Source organism: Gavia stellata, chromosome 17 (assembly GCF_030936135.1).
Source record: "Gavia stellata isolate bGavSte3 chromosome 17, bGavSte3.hap2, whole genome shotgun sequence".
NCBI classification, from domain to species: Eukaryota; Metazoa; Chordata; class Aves; order Gaviiformes; family Gaviidae; genus Gavia; species Gavia stellata.
Window position 1 is genome coordinate 7,396,525 of NC_082610.1, and position 19,374 is coordinate 7,415,898.

General features: G+C 45.5%; 1 protein-coding gene across 1 annotated transcript in view; it reads right to left on the bottom strand.

Moving 5' to 3' along the window:
• Window positions 1-6,518, bottom strand: part of LGR4 (leucine rich repeat containing G protein-coupled receptor 4) — a 79,687-nt gene extending 73,169 nt beyond the window's left edge. The window contains exon 1 of the mRNA XM_059825677.1: window positions 6,334-6,518. Within this exon, the coding sequence (XP_059681660.1) occupies window positions 6,334-6,518 (185 nt within the window). The remainder of the gene's footprint in view (window positions 1-6,333) is intronic.
• Between the last annotated feature and the right edge of the window lie 12,856 nt (window positions 6,519-19,374).

Consider the following 19,374-nt stretch of genomic DNA (forward strand, 5'->3'; position numbering starts at 1 on the left):
GTGCAGGGCAAGCTGGCGGTGGGAGAGCATTAAGAACCAACATCGCGTGACCAGAAATCTCTTTTCAGACCAAAGTTTTAGAACATCTTATCAGAAAACTGCAGTGGTACCTGCAAGGCAGGTACCCAAAACTACGGAAGAGTATTTCCCTGTAGCAAAATCCTAGGTCACCGCTGCAGCAGATGGTGAGTCTGCCAGGTGGGGAGGATGGCCAGGGACCTCTAACCCATGAAATGCTGTTGATACCTCTGTTAACAAAGGTCTCATAACATTTAGATCTCTGTTGCCTCAACTTACAGGTTTCTCCAAATAGGGATGGCTGCTTCTCCTCTCATCCTCTCTTATGTACCCTCTCCCACCTTTGTCTCCTATTTCCAGGATCATACAGATCTCTCTTATCCTTCCTCAAGCTATTTTTGACTTTCTGCTTCTTCTATAAAGAACCCCAAAACCACAACTTGGCAGCACAGAGCTGCAGCCTGAAACACATTCATCCCTTAATAGAATAACTGCTGGCCATGGAGTCCCATGCTGCCACGCTGAAGCTAACCAGCCCCATCCACTTCACTCCCTCGCTTGTTTGCAAAACAAGAAGCAGGCAAACCTGAGTCGTTGGCAAATCCTCCAGAACATAAACACAACATCAGCTCCTGCCCGTTCCCAACAAAAGGATGATCTTTGGGAACAAGCTTTTAGGAAAAGCGCTAGTGTGGCCGAGGGGAGGGAAGGGAGAAGAGGGTCTCTGACATTCAGAGATGCTCCTGGAGCCCTGCAGCTCCCATGCATGAGATATGGGTGCTCAGTCCTTCCGAAATCTAGGCCAGTAATTTTCTCTGGGTAAATAAGAGCTTGTGTTCTGCAAAAATTGCTGGCTTAGATGTAGAATACAAAACAAATAAAGATCCTTGCGGAGGAGGTTTCTTTGGGTTTTGTTTTGTTTTTCAGTCCTTATATTACAGCTTCCATATTTTCCATCTCAAGCAGATAGTTACTAGCAAATTCCTCTCAAGAACTGAAAGGGTAATTATTTACTAGCATAAACTTGCTTACACTCAAGTCCAACTTTTTTTCATGCTGCAGACTTATCTTAGTATTTATTCCCCAAAGTCACATTTACGAGACTCTGCCAGTAAGCATCAAACAAGAAATGACATATTGCTGATACAAATGAGCTCAACGTACGAAATAAATGCCAAATACCTGACAAATTACGTGCTACGGCAGGGCACTGGGGTTTTTTCAGGGATGAGGAAAAGAGGGAAACACCAAATTTACTGCCAACAGAGAACATAAAAAGGGTAAAAAATATTTAACAAACTTCGAAACAGCAACAACTTTACTTTTCTGTGCATTACATAAGAGCATCTACTTCTTTCACAGGACCGACAGACAAATCAGCCAGTTCAAAATGAATCACAGAGACTCCAATCCCTGGGTGAAATCTGCTGGAGACTGCCACTGGAGCCACTGGGCTCTGGTCCAGTTGCTGGATGCTGCACCAGCAAACTCAAGTCCCCCTCCTGCCCATGGGATTTCACAGGCCTGTACAAATGTAACAACGTTTCTGCCGACTAATAGGAACATTCATATTAAAATGACATGATCATGTCTTTCCACAAGAAGTATGGGAAGCATATTTTTAAAAAGACAGAATAAGCCTTTTATTAGTTGCCATCACATCACCAGCATACGGCGTAGGCAAGTGAAAAGCTAAACAGTGTAACTGTAAAACCTTCAAACCCCTAATTAGATAAGGCTTTTCTATCTCAGGAGGACTGCAATTATGCTACATTTTCCAGACTCAAGGTCATGTCTGGACATCTTTACTTTTCACCATAACAACTCTGCTAGACAGCATTCACAAAACCTCAGCCAGGTCCTTCCTGTGCTTATCTGACCATAGTGGGATGCTAAATATCTGCGTGTCAGTACCGGACGTATTAGAAAAAGACATCTCACATCTACCTGCTCCGTTTCATCACCAGTCTACAAAAAATAAAAGTGCCAAATGAAAAGAAAAAAAAAGTGCAAGTTCTGCTGAATCCAAACAGAACCATATCATTTTGCCCTTTATACATAAACGGAGTAGGAAATTAACTTCACACGAGACAGTGTAGGTACTTCCAGATAGTCTGCATACTGAAAAGAACATAATCAACTCCCTGCAATCGCCAAAGCAACCTGTGGTATGAAACAAGTAAAGAAAAGGATCCTTCTCAACCGCCACATCTTGATCTTACAAAGCTAGTGCAGAACACAGCACACAGAAAGACAGACAGTATTAGGTTAAATGAGTAATAAAAAAAAAAAGACCAAGATGACCATTTCATCCTGAAGGTTTATTCTCTAGGGCAGCTGGGGCTCGGAAGCCTTTTTCTTCACAACTCAAAGAAAGTAAAATTAAAGCAAGAGACCCTGCCACTCCCTGAAAATACAAGCCAGAAGCACTAAAAGGAAAGTTATCTGCACTGTTTTCATATTTCAAGTGTCCAAAATATAATAGCAGGCACTGAGAAGGGACTACATTCCTCATGGTTGACAGGCAAGCCCCTAAAACAGACAAGGCCATGTAAGATGTCTCCAAAGTTATTACCTAGAATTATCTGCTTTTTGTCTCCCGCACAAGACTCACACAAGTATTAAACCCCCAAAACCACAATTTCAGTTCTCAAACTGACACCCATGAGAAACACAAGTATAAGTGTGCCCTACCGTAACTTTCTTCCACTAACATGGATGTTTGCTAGCACATAGCACGTGAAATATCATAGCAAAGATCAGAAGCGTACTGCATTGATTAGAAAACCCAAACAAACAACATTTTCACATTCTTGCATAGGCATCTCAACTTGCCAGACAACAGTTATTTTGCAACAAAGCAAAATCACAACCTTCATAAACAGAAAAACAGGCAGCTGGTAATTAAGAGTTACATAAACACCTACCTAAATTATACAGAACAAATGGCCGCCTACAGTAAAAGTATCAAGTAATCATCCCTGGTCCTGTCCTCCTGACTCCCTCTGTGCTCCTTCCCATCCATCCCATCTGCTCCCCTCCAGCCCCTTGGAGAGTCTGGATTTAGTGCTGCCACCTCTGTTATATCCTGAGCACTTGCACATCTCCCAAAAATCTCTGCACCAAGATGACTGCGGTTGGGACGAGGTACTCACCTTTCTTTATTCAAATTCCATCTCTCAAAGCGCACTGATGACTCAAAAGTAATGAGCAGATACTCTTGTCTTTCCAAGCTGCTCGGTCTGATGCAACTACCCTCACGTGACCCCACGGGACTTCAGTAACCACAGAACCCCCCTGCTATGACCCCAGTCCTCCTCTCCCTGCACCCCAGCATTACGGTTCTAATGCGTTTAGCCAGGTATGAATGCAGTGGAGTGTCTATCCAATGCACGTTCCGCAAAAAAAAAAAAAAAAGATCTGCTGTGTTTGGAGCTGCTTTCTAACTACCACAGTAAGCAAGGAATGAGCAAGCAGCAGATCAGTCAAGACCTGAAGAAAGAAAAGGAAGGAAAGAGAAGGGAAATCCAAAAGGATATGCTTTTGAGGCTCTACAGATATCACTGCCTGACCATTCGTGGTAACCCAAGATACATGGCTGTATTTTAAAAATACACCTTGGGAGTTATGTTAAATTATTTAAATTAACACAAAGAAACAAAGCCTGCAGGAAAACAGAAGCAGTGAAAATTAAATATCAGCCCCCTTCCATGGTTCTCAATTGCTTTGAAACTCATTCACTGCCAACTTGGGCTAACTGTGAGCAATTTTTCCTCAGTTGCTCTCTCCTGGCCAAAACCAAAATGTAGGCACAACTTTGCTTCAGTATGGCAGAACATCGCTTGTAACACTCTCTCAGCCATCTCTATGCTATGGACTCTCTGCTGCTATGGCTATAATAAAAAAAAGCCCTGTAGCAATGCTAAGGGGATTTCCTGGCATCGTTATGCTGCCTGACACGAAGCACAGAAGAGCTTTCCTGTCTTCACATAGCTAAGGCGCTTTGCCACCACACAAACATGTCAGCTAGGGAGTGTGATTTTATTTTCTTTTTTTTCTTCTTCCCTCCACACAAGCCAACTCAGCTTCTCTGGCAAAACTATATATTGCACAGCTCAAGCAGGTCAGAAATGAGTTTTCTATTGCCTACAAAACTCTTTTCTACACACCCTAAACTTCCAGTGGCCTCGCTACAACAGAGACTATTCAAGTGCAGAAGTGCCAAGAAGTCACCCATTTTTTTCCTTCTGTAAATAAGGAAACAGGAACTAAACACAAATGGGGACCAAGAGTATCCTTCACCACCACAGAAAGAGATAGCTAAAAAGTTTCTGCTCAAGTTTAAAGAATGCAAAACCAACAGCGACCCAAACTCATCCCAAAACATGCTGCAGTCTGTGCAGTCTTCTCTCACTTTTGCTGTAAGCGTTAAGTCAGCTTCTGGAAATTTACCTGCCCAGTAAGTAGGAACTTGCAAACTGAAACTCTTTGGCAACCTTATCTCTAATGGGTGTTGGCTATGACGACTTGCACCCATTAGACAACGAGTGCCATGTTGCAGACACGCAGGGATGTACCGAGCCCATTTTACATGCCAGACAACACAGCAGCCGTAAAACCTTGCGCTTCAATGCGGCTTTTACCAAATAGGCTCCAAGTACTTTATGAAACTAGGTAACATCACTGTTTCATCTGCGGAGGAAAGAGAAGACAGTTTACCAGCGAGTCCAAGGCTTCACAACAGCAGCTCCTGACTCTCTACCCCAAACACTCATAAAACACCATTTCTGCCACAGGAAAACCACCACAAAGTCAGCTCCCACTAACACCGTACCAGCAGAAAATGGAACAAAGTATTTAAGCACAGGTAACAACCGAGACCTGTAACTTTTGCCATTCATCAAGTACTATACAAGCAAAAGGTCCAGTAATCTTTCTCCACCCAGCTTGAACAATTAAAAGAAAAAAATAATCCAAACAGGTAGGAGAAATTGGAAACCTGCTCAGTAAACAAAACCTCCAGTAACTAAGAATCAGACTCCCTTTGCATATTAAGTAAGTGTAGGCAAACAAAGAGGGGAAAAAAAAGTTACATTTTCAAAGGCAGACACTACGCCTGTATTTTGACAACGCAGCAGTTCAGTACCCATCTGAAACCACGCGCCATCATTTGCTGTAGTGCACTCTGTACTACGTGTTGTAAACGCAACGAAGCTTTAGTAATAGCAGACCTGACCACTGGCCCGTACAAGACCTCACTCCAGCCTGTGAAATCTTTGCTGAAAAGTGGGGCAAGACTGACAGGTTTTATTGTGAAACTTAGCAAGTTTGTGAATTAGCAAAACTACCACGCTGAAAGCTGCAAACCCCTCTTTGGTCATGTCTCTGCGGAAGAGAGTGTTCATTCCTCAATTAAAATTTTATTATTAAAGTTAACAAAACTCAATGCAAGATCCACCAGTTTGTGCCTAGTTTACAATACCATAGAACACTGGAGAAACTGCTTTAAGAGTTTATTTTTTTCTCAGTCTGCAAGCAAGACTCGACAAAGCTCCCGAGCCTTGTTTATGCTGGTTTTTCAAGGTTCAGCTGTGCATCCTATACAAAGAGATTTTGTGAAAGCGAAGGCATCCTTAGTTAACTGGATTTACACATGCTGTGGACTGAAAATGCCTTGACTTCTGGTCGGCTAGCCTGGGAACTGGTTTCTGAAGAAAACTGAAGAGAAAAGCGCTTCGTTGCGAGCACATCGCGCAGAGGCACACACACCTTACAGGCAGCGATTCCCCCGCCTCAGGCCGGCACCAGGACTGACCCGGACGCCCCCAAACCCCCCCGGGATCTCCCCCCTCGCTCCCACAGGGGCCACAGGGCCCCGGCAGCTCCCCCCGCCTCACCCCCCAACCCCCCCGGCCTTTTCAACCTCCGAGGCCGATCCCCTCGGGGTTTCGGAGGGGTCTGCCCGCCCGGCTCACCTCCGCCCGCGGGAGCCCCAGGGGCGCCCGCCAGGCCGGGCCGGGCCCCCCCGCGGGGCTCCGAGGAGCGGGCCCGGGGCCAGGTGCCGCCTCAGGCCCCGGGCCGCCCTCACCTGCCCCAGCGGGGCGGCAGGGCCGGGCCCTGCGTGCGGCCCGGCGGGCCCCGCCGCTGCCCACAGGCCGCCCCCCGCGGGCCGGCGCCGGGGGCGGCCGTGTTACAGCGGCAGCAGCGACCACAAATGTATAAACACGCAATTATTGGGGGCTTTCGTAAATAAGAGGGGGACAAAGCACCCGCCCCCGCCCGCCGCGGCTACCTGCCCGCCCCGGCCCGACTCACAGGGCGTGCGTGAAGGCGCTGAGTCCCGGGGGCACGGCGGCCAGCCCCCGCCCGGAGCAGTCCACGCCGCGGTCGCCGTCGCAGCTGCAGGAGGCCGGGCAGGGCGGGGGGGACGCTCCGCCGCTGGGCCCGGCCCAGCTCCCCAGGCCCCAGGCGACGAGGCCGAGCAGAGCGAGGCACCGCATCGCCGGCCCCCGCCGACCGCCGGCCAGCCTCCCCCGGCTCGGCTCGGCCTGCCGCTCTCCGCCGGCGCCCTCCGCGCACCGAGCCCCCCCGCCGGCTGGCGGAAAAATACGTAAAAAAAGAGCAGTAACAACAAAAATAGAAATAAAAAGGCGCCTCCGGCCGGCGCGGCGCGGCCCTGGGGCTGCCTCAGCGGCGCGCCCGGGAAGCCAGCTCTCCGCCGGCCGCCCGCCCCATCCAACGCCCGCAGCGCCCGTCGCCGCCGCTCATCTCAGCCCAGCAGGTACCGCGCGGCGGCCGCCATGGCCGGCTCGCCCGCGCCGCTGCCGGCGGGTGGCGGTCCCCAGGGAGCGCGCCGGCGGCCGTGCGCCCCGGCCCCTGCGGCTGCCTGCGGCGGGGCTGCCCTCGGCGCCCGCCCGCCCCTCCCGGCCCTCGGTCGCTGCGAGCCGCGGCGGCGGCTGCTGCTCTGCGCCCAGCGCCGAGGTGCATATGCTAATGAGGCGGCCGCCCCCGCGCGCCTATTGGCGCAGGGCAGGCGCGGGGCTGGTGAATATGCAAAGCGGAGCTCGGCCGCAGCCAATGGGCGCGGGGGGCGGTGCGGGGGGCGGGGCTGCCCGGCGGCGGGGGCCGACACCGCCCCGCGCCCCCGCCGCGCCCCCGGGGACGCTCCGCAGGCAGCGCCGGGACCCGCCGGGCCCCCCCCGGCCCCTCGTTCTGGTGCCCTCGGGGTGCTCTCGGTTACGGAGAGGTGATTGAACGACCAGGGGAGCCTTGGGGCGCGGGGCCAGGGCCTGGCTGGCCCTGCCAACGAGGGCAGCGCCGGGCACCGCCACCCCGGGACACCATTGCCCCCTGCTCCAGCCCGACCCGTGCCCGCTCCCAGACCCGCACCCCGCACCGCGGCCGTGGGGCACCGCTGTGCAGTAACCCTCGGGCTTCAGTGAGAGGTGACAAAGGCAGCAGCCGGCTCCTGTGCCCCGTGCGGGGTCCAGCACAGGAGGATCCCGGCGGGCGTCGCGCGTCCGTCCATCGTCCCGGCGCAGGTTCGCGGTGCGGAGCCCTCTCCTCCTCACAGACCCGAAGCATTTCACTCTGCTGCTGCCAACGCAGGCACGGCCGCACCACAAACTCTTCTCAGACACAATTTGCTTTTAAAGAACTGTTTCCCTGGCACACAAAACACCAGCGATAGTATCCGGCTTTTGTAAAACCGGTACTTGCGCCAGCAGCCCTTCTGTGCTCGGTTTTCCATATTGCCTTAAAAAAAACCCCACCTGAAAACCCCTCCGTCCATCCTTGCAGTTAGGACCCTCCACCACCACGTGCGTGCTACTTTTCTCTTTAACCGACTTTTTTTTTTAGAACGCTTTCTTTTGGACACTTCTAACCTGCAGCCACCACCAGGAATGAGCCTGCTACGTGTTCAGCTCAGCTCGCCCATGCACCGTGCTCCGTGCCACCACCGTGCCTTACTGGGGATGTCACGGCAGCACGCAGACAACGCCAGTTGGTACCTCTCACTGTTGGCTCCCGCTGGCCCAGACCCCGCAACAGCCTCTGAGCAGACAGACCTGACTGAAGCGAGGGCTGCGAAGGCACCGGCACCTGCCCTGATGGCAAACGCTGGCCCCGTCTACTTTACATGTCTCGTTTGGATGCTCTGAACCCGCCTGGGGAGTTGCCTGCCCAGCTCCGCTGCCGGCACAGCCTCCAGCTGCGGCCTGAATCGCACCCAGAGAGCCATCTACAAGATTGGAGCTTTCCTAAGCCCTTCTGCCGCTACATAGGTAGGTAGGGTTTGCTGTGTCCATTTCGTGGACGATGGAGGAGCACAGAAACAGGTAAGTGGCCGACAACCTGCCTCCGCTGTAGCAGGGAAATGGGATGAACCACGCCGCGGTGCACACACCGAGCTCCGCCGATCTCCCTGAAGCCAGGAGCAGATTTGCAACGGGGATTGAACCCTCAGACTAAAGCAAGAGCAACTGTGCAAGGGTTTCACATGACGCAGTGGCACTTACTTCAAGTTGCTGCAATCGCATCCAAAAAATCCCAAGTACCCGCACACATACGGCGAGTCAAACGTGTCAGGGATGAGGCACACTTGCTCTCAGCAGGCGTGCAGTGAAGAGGCAGCGTTCACAGTAACCCTGGCCCAGCACCGGTGCTCCGATGCACGTGCAGGGGGGTTCACGAGTGGAGGGGCCCATACCCTACACCCTACCTTACCGAGGGCTGCCCTTACCGACACAGACATCGCAGAGGACACCCTCCGCGCCAGGCTGAGGTCTGGGCTAATCATGCCTTCCTTGCACTGAGCGGGGTAGGGGAAAAGAAGAAAAGTGCCAGCCTGAAAGCGATCGTTTGGTGAAACTTAAAAAGCAGACATGTAAATAGTGGAGACCTGAAGATTTAAAATCATCTGTGCTCAAGAAGGTAGAGAAGACACTGAGGACCCTAAGATCTTCCAGCAACCGCTTCCACCTCCTACATTTCTCCCCATTGTTTTTTCAGCTGTTAATTCCTTTCTAAAAAGGCTAACACTCTTTCACCTCATGACTAAAAATATTATTCTCTTCCATACTGGGAATCCTCTTCCTGATGCACTAATTTTGTACGAACATCATTATTCATCACTGAAAAAAAAGGTCATTTTAAGAACTTGCTGTGTGCTTGTCCTATACCTTGTGAGCAGTACAATGTTCTCACCACAGTTCAATTTACCAATGTATGATAAAGCTTTGCCATACATATATAGACACACATGGTTATCTCTTGTCCTTCTCCCTGGTTGATCTTGGCAGGGGAACCACGTCAAGTCAAAACTGTGATGTCCTAACAACTGTCGGGGCCAAAGACACTGCACATTCATGTGACACTGTGCACCTGCGCTCGGGGACAGCGATGGAGGAGTAGCAACAAGAATAGCAGGGGAAAAAAATTAAAAGGAATTATTTTCTAGACATACTTCTACAAAACAGACCCAAACCAATCCAGATAAGGAAAAGCAACCTTTTTTCCACAACTGGCAAAAAAAAATAGCAAAGCGCTTATATTCACTCTGCAAATAGTCGCGCCTCACTAACCAAAAATAATGGGAGCAGAAGCGGCCCTCGGTGCCTGCAGGACATCTGGAAGATTAATAGTAGCACAGAGCATACTTTGTACTGCGGTACTGGCGACCTGCAACGCCCGCAGAACTTCTCTTCTGGAAAAAGAGGACACAAGATGTCTAGTAAAAGCAGAATAACAAAGCACTTTTTTTCATCCTTTGAAACACTGGAACACTTTAGCTTTTCCTCTCAATCCTTGCCTGGTTTCAATCTTTCGATTTCTTTTCCCAGCATCGCTTCAGGTGTTTTTTCCTTAGTGGCGCTATCTCAAGTCTCCATCTTCCAAACTCCTGTCCTAGGAGCGAGCCACTTGTCCTTTCCCTTCCGCATATTGCTTTGCTTCTTCCAGTTAATCCATAACTCGTTCTGGCAAATTAACTTCCATCCTTTCCTTATTTGTTCAACCTCTGCCTCTCCCTTGCTAGCACCATTGGAGCACTGCTCTTCTCTCCATCAACATCCCACATTTCTCTCTCTTCTTACGCAGCCACCTGTTTGCAGGCATTTATTGGGTTTATTCTTTGTAATGAAACCCGTAATGTTTGTTGCAAAGCTGGTTTATTTGTGTAATAAAGATCTACATGCCAAGGTACTTCTAAGCTGAAAAAAATAATGGGTACATTTTATTAAATCACTTATTTAACTAAAAATTGTACCCATGGACTTGGAAATTATCATGGTTAAAAAATCTGGTCTGAAACAATCCTCAACGGCACAAATTCCAAGAAGCATCCTCCAAAATACAGCATAAGGCAGCAATTAGCTTGTTTAATAGGAAAAAAAACTGCGAAGGAGAGAAAAAACCCGAGGTGTGCTTTAAACCCAGTGAAGGAGATGAGGATCTAACAACCAAGTCAATTAAAATAAAATAAATGAAAGATTTGCTTTGGTTGAGCTGTGGAGAAACTACTCTGCTCTTCTTCAGGGAAACTGGAAAGCACCATAAACTGGTCTATCGCTGCGTAAGATCTTAAAGCCCAATGTATAGGCAGGCGTTTGTGAAACTTTTGTCAGGCGTTTGCTGAAAAGGCATTAGAAAAGCTTGAAAGACATAGGGAAAAATTACAAAAAAATCTGAACATTGGATTTTTTCTGCTATTGCCACAAAACCGTCTAGCAACGTTTCGAAGACATGAATTCATTTGGATTTGATGGCAGTTCGATGTGAAAGAGCACGCCGATTAAGACCCAAAGCACAGACACAGAAATAAATACAATTTGAAGTTTGACTGGAGCAGCAGAACTCCTCAGGGCTGGAGCTGTGCCATGGGAGGATGGCAGGTGAACGAGAATATGAAGCTCATAGTCACGGTGAAAAAATTGTTTTGCTTTAAGAAATGATTAGACTTCATAAAAACAGGTACCTCACCAGTACTGGACCAGCAACGTCATCCTCAGATTTTTCTTCTCCAGCACTGTTTTTGCCAACTGATGCCACGAAAGCAGAGCTGATTTAAGCCGGAGTTGTGTGAATGGTTAATGCTAATATTGGTTTGAAGGGGTGAGAGGTCTGGCAGAGGGAGGCAGGGACCCCCACGCTGTTGGTGTGATGGTCCTGCATTGTGAGCTGCTCCATCCCCCCGTTCAAGTCCCCCCCATTCGAGATATTGTTGAGAAATTAATTAACACTTCAATTCCAGTTCCAAGGAAGGTAACGGTATGCCGGAGAACATCACACAGAGCTGCTGTGAGTAGAAAAAGACAAAGTCTGGAATATCTGCACTGACAAAGCAATTCTCTTCAAAATTGAAGTGTACTCCTTCCCAGAAAATGTGCTGAAACTTTTACTCAATTGAAGTAGAACTGAAAATCGCTTCAGGAAACAAGTGTCAAATGAAAGAGAGAGGCTAAACCGAGTTCAGAGTTTTGTTAAGAAAATGAAGGTAAAGATCCCAACGCTGGTACAGCAGAAACACAGGAACAATTTAAGACTTCAGAAGAATGATTGGATTGAAAAAAAATTAGAATTATTTTGGTAGGGCCAAAAGCTTGCCCATAAAATTACTTTGTCAATACCTACTTTACACCTCCGTAACACAAGAAAAACTAATGAAGACAAGCAAGACCACTAAGATCCATAGTTTGAAAACAGCACATGGAGAATAAAGGAAATAAATACTCATAACTGAATATTACCTTTATGCATAAACAATACTTCCAATGGTACAGTGCCTCTAACATTATTTCTGTGTATGGATTGCCTTGATGGTCCAGAGCATGATGTGTTTTGCAGTCTGGCCTGGTTAATCTGTCCTTGCTCAGTTATCCCAAAAGCTGCCTGCGGAATCCAGCGAGCTGGGCTGTGAATAGAAAAGGGATGTTACACCACAAATACAAGAGAATAACACCAGACAGTTTATTCCAACACCTTCAGTGAATTGAATAGAGCAAAGCTAAAAGAGAGGACAACCCAGAGAGTGGGGTTTTTTCTTGTTTGCTTGGTTTGGTTTGGTTTGCTTTGGTGGGGTTTTTTAGCCTAGAAATGTCAGCTCCTCTGCTGTCTAGAATTAGCTCTGGAGATTCTCCAGTGCTGCGTATTCCGTTTTAAGTAAAAGGGAGACCAGTTCCCACTATAAAGTAATAGCATCATAACATAACAAATTAATTTTATCTTAGCACTCTAACCCAATGATCAGCTGAAAATAGATAACTACACAGGAATGAAAAAGCAATTTAGGGAAAAATATCTAGGAAGCAGGGTTAGTGTTTAGCCCAATACTCACGTCAATCTGTATTCCATCTAGAAAGTTGTAATAAAAGATGATAAAACAGGAGTTAATTCACAGAATCATTAAGGTTGGAAAAGACGATTGTGCATCTTCTTTCAAAGGCAGTATGATATTTTACTGTAAGCAGAGCGTGCAGCACATCTTTGCTCCCCGTATGAAAGCAGGCGTAAGGCAGGAAGCATCGAGCACCTGCCCTCAGGCCCCTTCCCCTCCTGCCCACTCCCACCCAACCTGGAGTAGCAACGGGCAGTCTCCTCTCCCGGGCAGCATCCCAACTTCTCCTGCTTTCCGATGAATCCCCCCCAAAGCTGGAGGCCTTTGGCAGAACATCCCGACGGAGCAGACACCGTGCACCTCTCCTCTCTGTCCCACCACTTGCCTCCCCCCCCGATACGCTGGTTTAGATTTGGGCATCACTTGACTTTGTATGCACCTTGCCATAATTCAACGGCTTTGAGTTAGATGGGGCTAATGAATCCTCACTCATTTGAAAGACATGGGAATGAGTGGTGCTAAAATGCAGGTGCTTCTAGTTTTAAAGGTTAATTTTCTTCTATAAAATACTCATTACAAGCACAGCATGATCAACATTTTCTACAGACATTCTAGCACGAAATACTTTTAACTTTAAGACAAGTCAAATGACAGCCAAAGTGAAATCGGCTCGTGACCAGCCCGTTTATATACGATGAGCAAACACTTTGCAGGGAAGGGGTTACAAAGAAGTACACATCATTTGGTGAAAACAGAGCCACTGTAATTAAGAGCTGAATAGGGAAACAACCTACAAGAACAAAGCCTGATAGCGCAAAGCCAAGCGTAGCTGCTAATTCAACGGCTGAAAAGGCAACATCCATATCCCCAATATGTATTTTATGCATTTTGGTGTATTTCATGGGATGTGGCCAGCTGAGAAGTAGCGAGCAGAGCACTGCAGGTGAGCAGGCGGGGGGGGGGGGGGCAGGGGGGGGCAGGCAGGGGGGCAGGCGGGGGGGGCAGGCGGGGGAGGCAGGAGGGGGAAGGCAGGCAGCCCCTGCTCCCCAGCAGCATCTAGCAGGGGCGAGCACTTGCCCAGTTGCTCCGGGAGCAGCCGCTGCCCCACTGCTACTCCTCCCCCCGGATCCTCCATAGGAAACAAGAAGGATTTTATTTTTTTAAGTCACACAGCCTATCTTTAACTTTGTTTATAAGCCACTGAAGCGCTGACCAGTATAAAGTTTAAGGCAAGACATTACACTAGGAATTAAAAAACCTGAACAAAGCAGTGCTTTAAGGGTGAAATCTGCCTTTGCAGACGACCAGCGTAAGGATTATGAAGCTTTAAATCCCACTTAAACGCTGTTTTGAAGAATTATAGTGGAGCTGAAGTAACGTAAAGGAGTAAACCTAACTTTGATGATAAATTATTCCTAGAACATGCCTGCGATCCTAAGCTGTTTACCAAAATATTATTAGGGCTCCTGTGTTAGAGTGAATAAAATCCTTTTGTTTAAGTTCTTTCTCAAAGAAAACTCAATTTGATACATACCTATCCTCACCACAGAATAACTCTAGTGCTCTGGGAAAAAAAATACACATGGAGAAATACACGGCATCTTATAAGGGAACAGTTACAGGTAATCATAATGTACTTATTTGGAAATGAATGATTTTCAGTTCAGTGCTAACAAATGATTTCTTCTGAAGTCATATTGGAATATCCCTGATGAAGACTAAGGGGATACACTCCCCATAGGTTTCAAGGTCAATTTTCTGTTAGCATAAATTAAGCCAATAACATTCCCAGAGGCAATGTGTTCATTTAAATCATATTGCGCTCATGCCAAGTACCTTATTTTGGTATGTTTTCCGAAATGACTAGGTCACTGCACGAGACTGATTTCTTCCTGTACCTGGAGCCTTGAAGATGAACAGGGGGGGGCCGTGCACTTGTCAGAGATACTTGTGGTGGAGGAGGGCAAACGTACCAGCCAGCAATGAATTGCTACTTGGGACGTAGATCCACTGGCCACCACACCAAGAATGGCCTAAACCCACAATATTAATGCCTAGCTGGACAGGACACAGAAATTAATGCAAAATTTAGGGGGACACTGAGGACCAGGTGACAAATGTATTCGGCAATGCTTAATGGGTGACACAAACTTCAGTGACACAACCATCACTCTTCACAAGTAACTGCAATCCTTTATCATCATGATCCTTTTTCTTTTTTACTTACCTAGTCACATTCTGCTTGTCGAATTAGAAATACTCTCGCTACTTCATTTGAGTATGTCCTCACGTTTATCTAAAGCTGTTGCTGTAGGTGGTTAAATTGCAGTGTGACCCACGTCTAATGCCAGCAGCACCTCCGACACGTTGTACACATTTAATACTTTCACAAAACAGCAAGACAAATACAATTTCTCAGGGACTCCACATTTATCATGGAGATGACAGAAAAAAAGCATGGCTCCTGCAGGCTCTCAGCTTCAGTAAGATTAGTCAGGAGCCTGCCAAAAAAATAGCAAGTTTTAATAAATATACGAGATCACGTATTTGCATCTTGTGCCCGCTTGTGCTGAGGGGCGGGCTCACTTTTGTACTCCTCAGAGGGAAAAAAAATTAAAAATTGCCCCAAATGAAATCGCAGAGGAAACTGCAAAAAGTCTTTATTTCAATTTTCTACCGTATTTTTTTTTTTTTCCCCACTTCTCAGAAACACTTATCTTACAAAACCAGCCACAAAACCTACAATTTCGTAGCAACAGATTGAGGCTCTCTGGAGCCAAACTATTTGTTCTGTGTTTGTACACTGCAAAATACAATAGGATCCTGGTTCGACCCTGGGACTCCTAGGCGCTACTGCAATGCCAGTAACACAATAAATCACTAACTTTTGCCTTTTACTTACAGCTACTTGAAGTAGGTGAAAGGCCTGACGACTTATTTCCCTGCTGTTAGCCATCCAGGCTCCACCACAGATTAGATTTTATTCAGACAATGCTACTGTACTGCTCGGGCAGAGAAGCGGAGCTGCGATTAGATAAGAATGAGGTACAGGTGGTTTTACTTACCTTTGCAAGCACACAACTCGAAGTCTTGCACTGTTCGGGAAGATGACTTTTCGTTGTTGGTGGTGGGGTGTTTTGGGGTTTTTTCCCCCCTCTACAGATCTATTTTCTAGATAGCCAAGGAGAAATCAGAAAGAAACGTGGAAGAACATATGTCTGAGTGCCTGTAACAGATGATACGATGGAAAAAATCCAGTAACTTCATAAAAAAACCTGGGTAACTCTTAGATAGCCATGTTTGCCTCTAGGCTATCAAATCACATTAACCAGCCAGGAAAATACACTGTTTTTAAAAAACTGGTGAAAAGGGGGTGGGGGGAATTTACTTTATAGGAAGACGACTGTTTAAATATCAACATTTCTCCACAGGACACATCATTTCAATGTAAGGTTTTATAAGATCAAACACAAATGCCAAGCAATATTGGAACGTATCCATCTTACTCCAGCTTTTATATTAACAGAAGCCTTTCTATATAAGCAAGATTTGTCAATACATCAAACTATACAATTAATCAGATACAAAGGTCATATAGGTATCTGAGGATTGTTCAGTTTGGAATTAATAGATCCAGTTTCCTAAGTCTTGCAATGTGTGACAAGGCTCTCATTTTACTTTGAGAAGGGTCTTCAAGAAGGGGGGAAGAAATGATTAGCATGTGTCTGAGCAGAAGGCTTTATTTTAAACCTTTTAAGCCTTTGTTACTAATAAAATACCCAATTTACGTAGAAAAACCCAACAAACAAAAAACCCAACAAAAGCCAACAAAGCAAGCTGAGGGATGCAAAGCGTTTGTTTTGCTTTTCAAGATTCTGTCACTCTAGATCTAAGATGAGTCTCTAAACCAGCAAGAAATAGTAACATATGAAAACTTCAAATTCAATGCTGATTGAATTTAAAAAGTTTCCCCAGAACTTTTGTTGCAGTTTTCTTCGTTCGTTTTTTTATAATTAGAACTAGCTACCAATTTTATCCTGAGGCACACTTCTGAATTTCAGCTGTCTTTTGTTGAGTGTGCTGCCTTAGCCTCAGACCCTCCAGGCTTCCCTATAAAAGCGAGCACTGCAACCCAGGCTTTTCTCAAAACCCAGCTTTTCGAATCAGGATTTTAGAAGACAAAGGATCACAGAAACCCAGACTGCTCCTATCTTGGGCTTCCCTGTAATTCCAATCCGTTCATCTACCTACCATGGTCTCACCCTTTCCTTGCACCAACACAATTCCTTTGACCATGCACTTTGCTTTTTGAGTTCACTTACATCAATGGAAATAGACTCACAATTCATTGGTTTCTGCTAGATTACTGCACTAAAATGGCTCTGTACGAGGTCAAAAACCAGCAAATGCCAGCACAAGCAAGTACTGACAATTGAGGACAAGAGGGTGACAGGAGTGCCAAGTGTCATCGGTTTATGCCAATACGGAGCAGCAGCCTCAGATACATAGAAGTTTTGCTTTTCCAAATTAGTATTTTTGATTTTAAACTAAGAAGAAAACGTTTTTTTTACATCCAACATCAGCCTCCAGAAGAAGTGATCAGAAGAGAGGAAAGTAATTTTGCAGTGAAACACTGAAGTTGCATCTTTTAAGTAGTTTATGAGTAAGTTTGTTTCTCTCAGTCCACGCATGTTTGAGGTGGGATACTAGGTTGGACAAAATACTTTTCCAGCTTACTTGTATATTGACTGCTAGATCACAGTTGAAATCAGAAGTCAGAAATAAAGTATGTTCCACCAACTTTTTCAGTTGTTTTAAAATCAGTTAAATCAGAACCTGGAAATGATTTGATTTTAAAATAAAACTGAAAATGTGTTTTTATTTCCAGTTCATGTGTCATCAGTCCTCTACATCAAATAAAAATAACCATACAAGTATTTTTGCACATAATTTCTATTTGCAGTAAAGCGTACCTACATTTAGGAAAAAAAGTCTTTTTACATTCAGAATTGAAGCATTTTCTCCTACCTTTATCTCAGTTCATAACTCCAGGCACATTTTTCTGAGAAGCTGACAACCTTACAAGGTCTTTAAACAAGGAATTACAGAAATTCAACATCTCATTACTTGAGATACTTGCTTCAAACAATTAAAAGACAGTATCTGGCTCAGAATAATATGCATTATGTGAGTTTATGCAGCTGAGATTAAGGAGGTCTCAAAATGCAGGAGGTCCAAGGTATTATAGATACTTTACAGTATTCTCATTTTCTTCTCCAACAAATCAAAAAACATGGGGGTAGAAAAGGGAAGATCCGTAAGCACTCAGGAGAACAAACAAATAACAGATTTAAACTTTTTCTTTTCAGAGGCCCCCACACATGCAGCGTGTTTATGTTTCATCCTAGAGATTATAAACACCCAATTACAGCAGTCTGAAAACAGTACTCAAAATGGAAAGTCAGAAGAAAAACGCACAAACAAAATGCGCATGAAATTTAACTTTTATTTTTCTGTTGATAAAACCCAAAAGATCCCTCACAGCAGCAATAGATGCAGAGGTTATCTGCAGAAATGATACCTCCTCTTAAACTGTTTGCATACCCAAGTATGCCAAGTGTGTAGGGACTGCATAAGAACACAGTACACACACTGCTCAGTAGTAACAGAGATCAAGTTTCTTGGCATATTTTAATCCACCCTTTCCTTAATATTACAGGGTTTTCATAGTATGAAAGATCACTGTTAATTAGTTGTCTGTTTATTGGATTTTTTTGTTGCTGTTGCAATTTAAAAACTTTTCATTAAAATCTACACATACAATTTATATGCCCAGATACACCTCCCCACATTGTTGTAGTTGACAAACTGTATCCAAACGCTACAATTCAGAATGAGAATGCTACCGCATTTAGCAGCTCTCAATGCACTAGAGTAAGTATTTCCTTAGATTAACAAAACAGACCTCTTTGTTCAGTAAAACAAGGGATACAGGTTTCAAAATGCACATTTCTATCTTGTATTCATACCATTCTTTAATATATATATATTTATATATAGCTCTAAAACAAATCTCTACTATTTTACAATTAAATTAAAACACATCCACAATTGGTCTAACTAGTGATTTTGGTCTCAATACTTTAAACATTAGTTGTTCCATAGAAATATACAATTCAACAACGTGGTTGTATCGGTACCATGAGACCTTTTGAAAGAGGCCTATGACAGATAATCAACCATGCAATTCAGTGCTCAATGTCATCTAACTGATAAATATTTATACTGCATTTTCAAACTATCAGTATCTTTAAAACCCAAATTTCTCTTTGCAGGCTTACCATGCTTACAAACATGCAGAAAGCAATCACATTCCTCACTTGCCTGTAGCAATCACATTTTTTTCTTTTCCAATAAATCAACTGACAAAGCACAAACTTCATGCTGTCATTTTTAGATCGCTAATCTTTTCCCTTCTTTCACATACTGAGTTATTTCACAATGGATCATACTGCTCCATGTGAAAAGACTAGGGATTAGCCACATAGTAAGAACTGCACTTTTCAGTTTAAGCCTCTAAGAATCAAATTACTAACTGTCAATTAGGAGGCACTCATAGCTGCCATGCAAGTGAACAGACACCCAGTAGACAATCAAATTAATTCCAGATATATACCAAAAGGTGAAGCTTGGAAAAAAAAAAACCAAAACAAACAAAAAAAACCCAAAAAACCCACCCCACAACCTAAACCACACAAGTACAGCCTCAAACCTGGTAGATTCCCAGAAGCGGACCTCTGTCCAGAAAAAGTTTCTTCAAAATGGCACACAAAAACTGTGCCACCATCAACTACACTTGAGATACGACAGTAATCTCTTATACCTAGAGATTTCCTTATTACCACCACAGCACCATTCCACATAAAGTTTTATAGCAATGGTGATGTAGTACTTCCGTAGTACGAACAAGAACCCTCCAACTCAGAAGCTGTCAGTAATAAAACCCCAGACAAGTTCACATG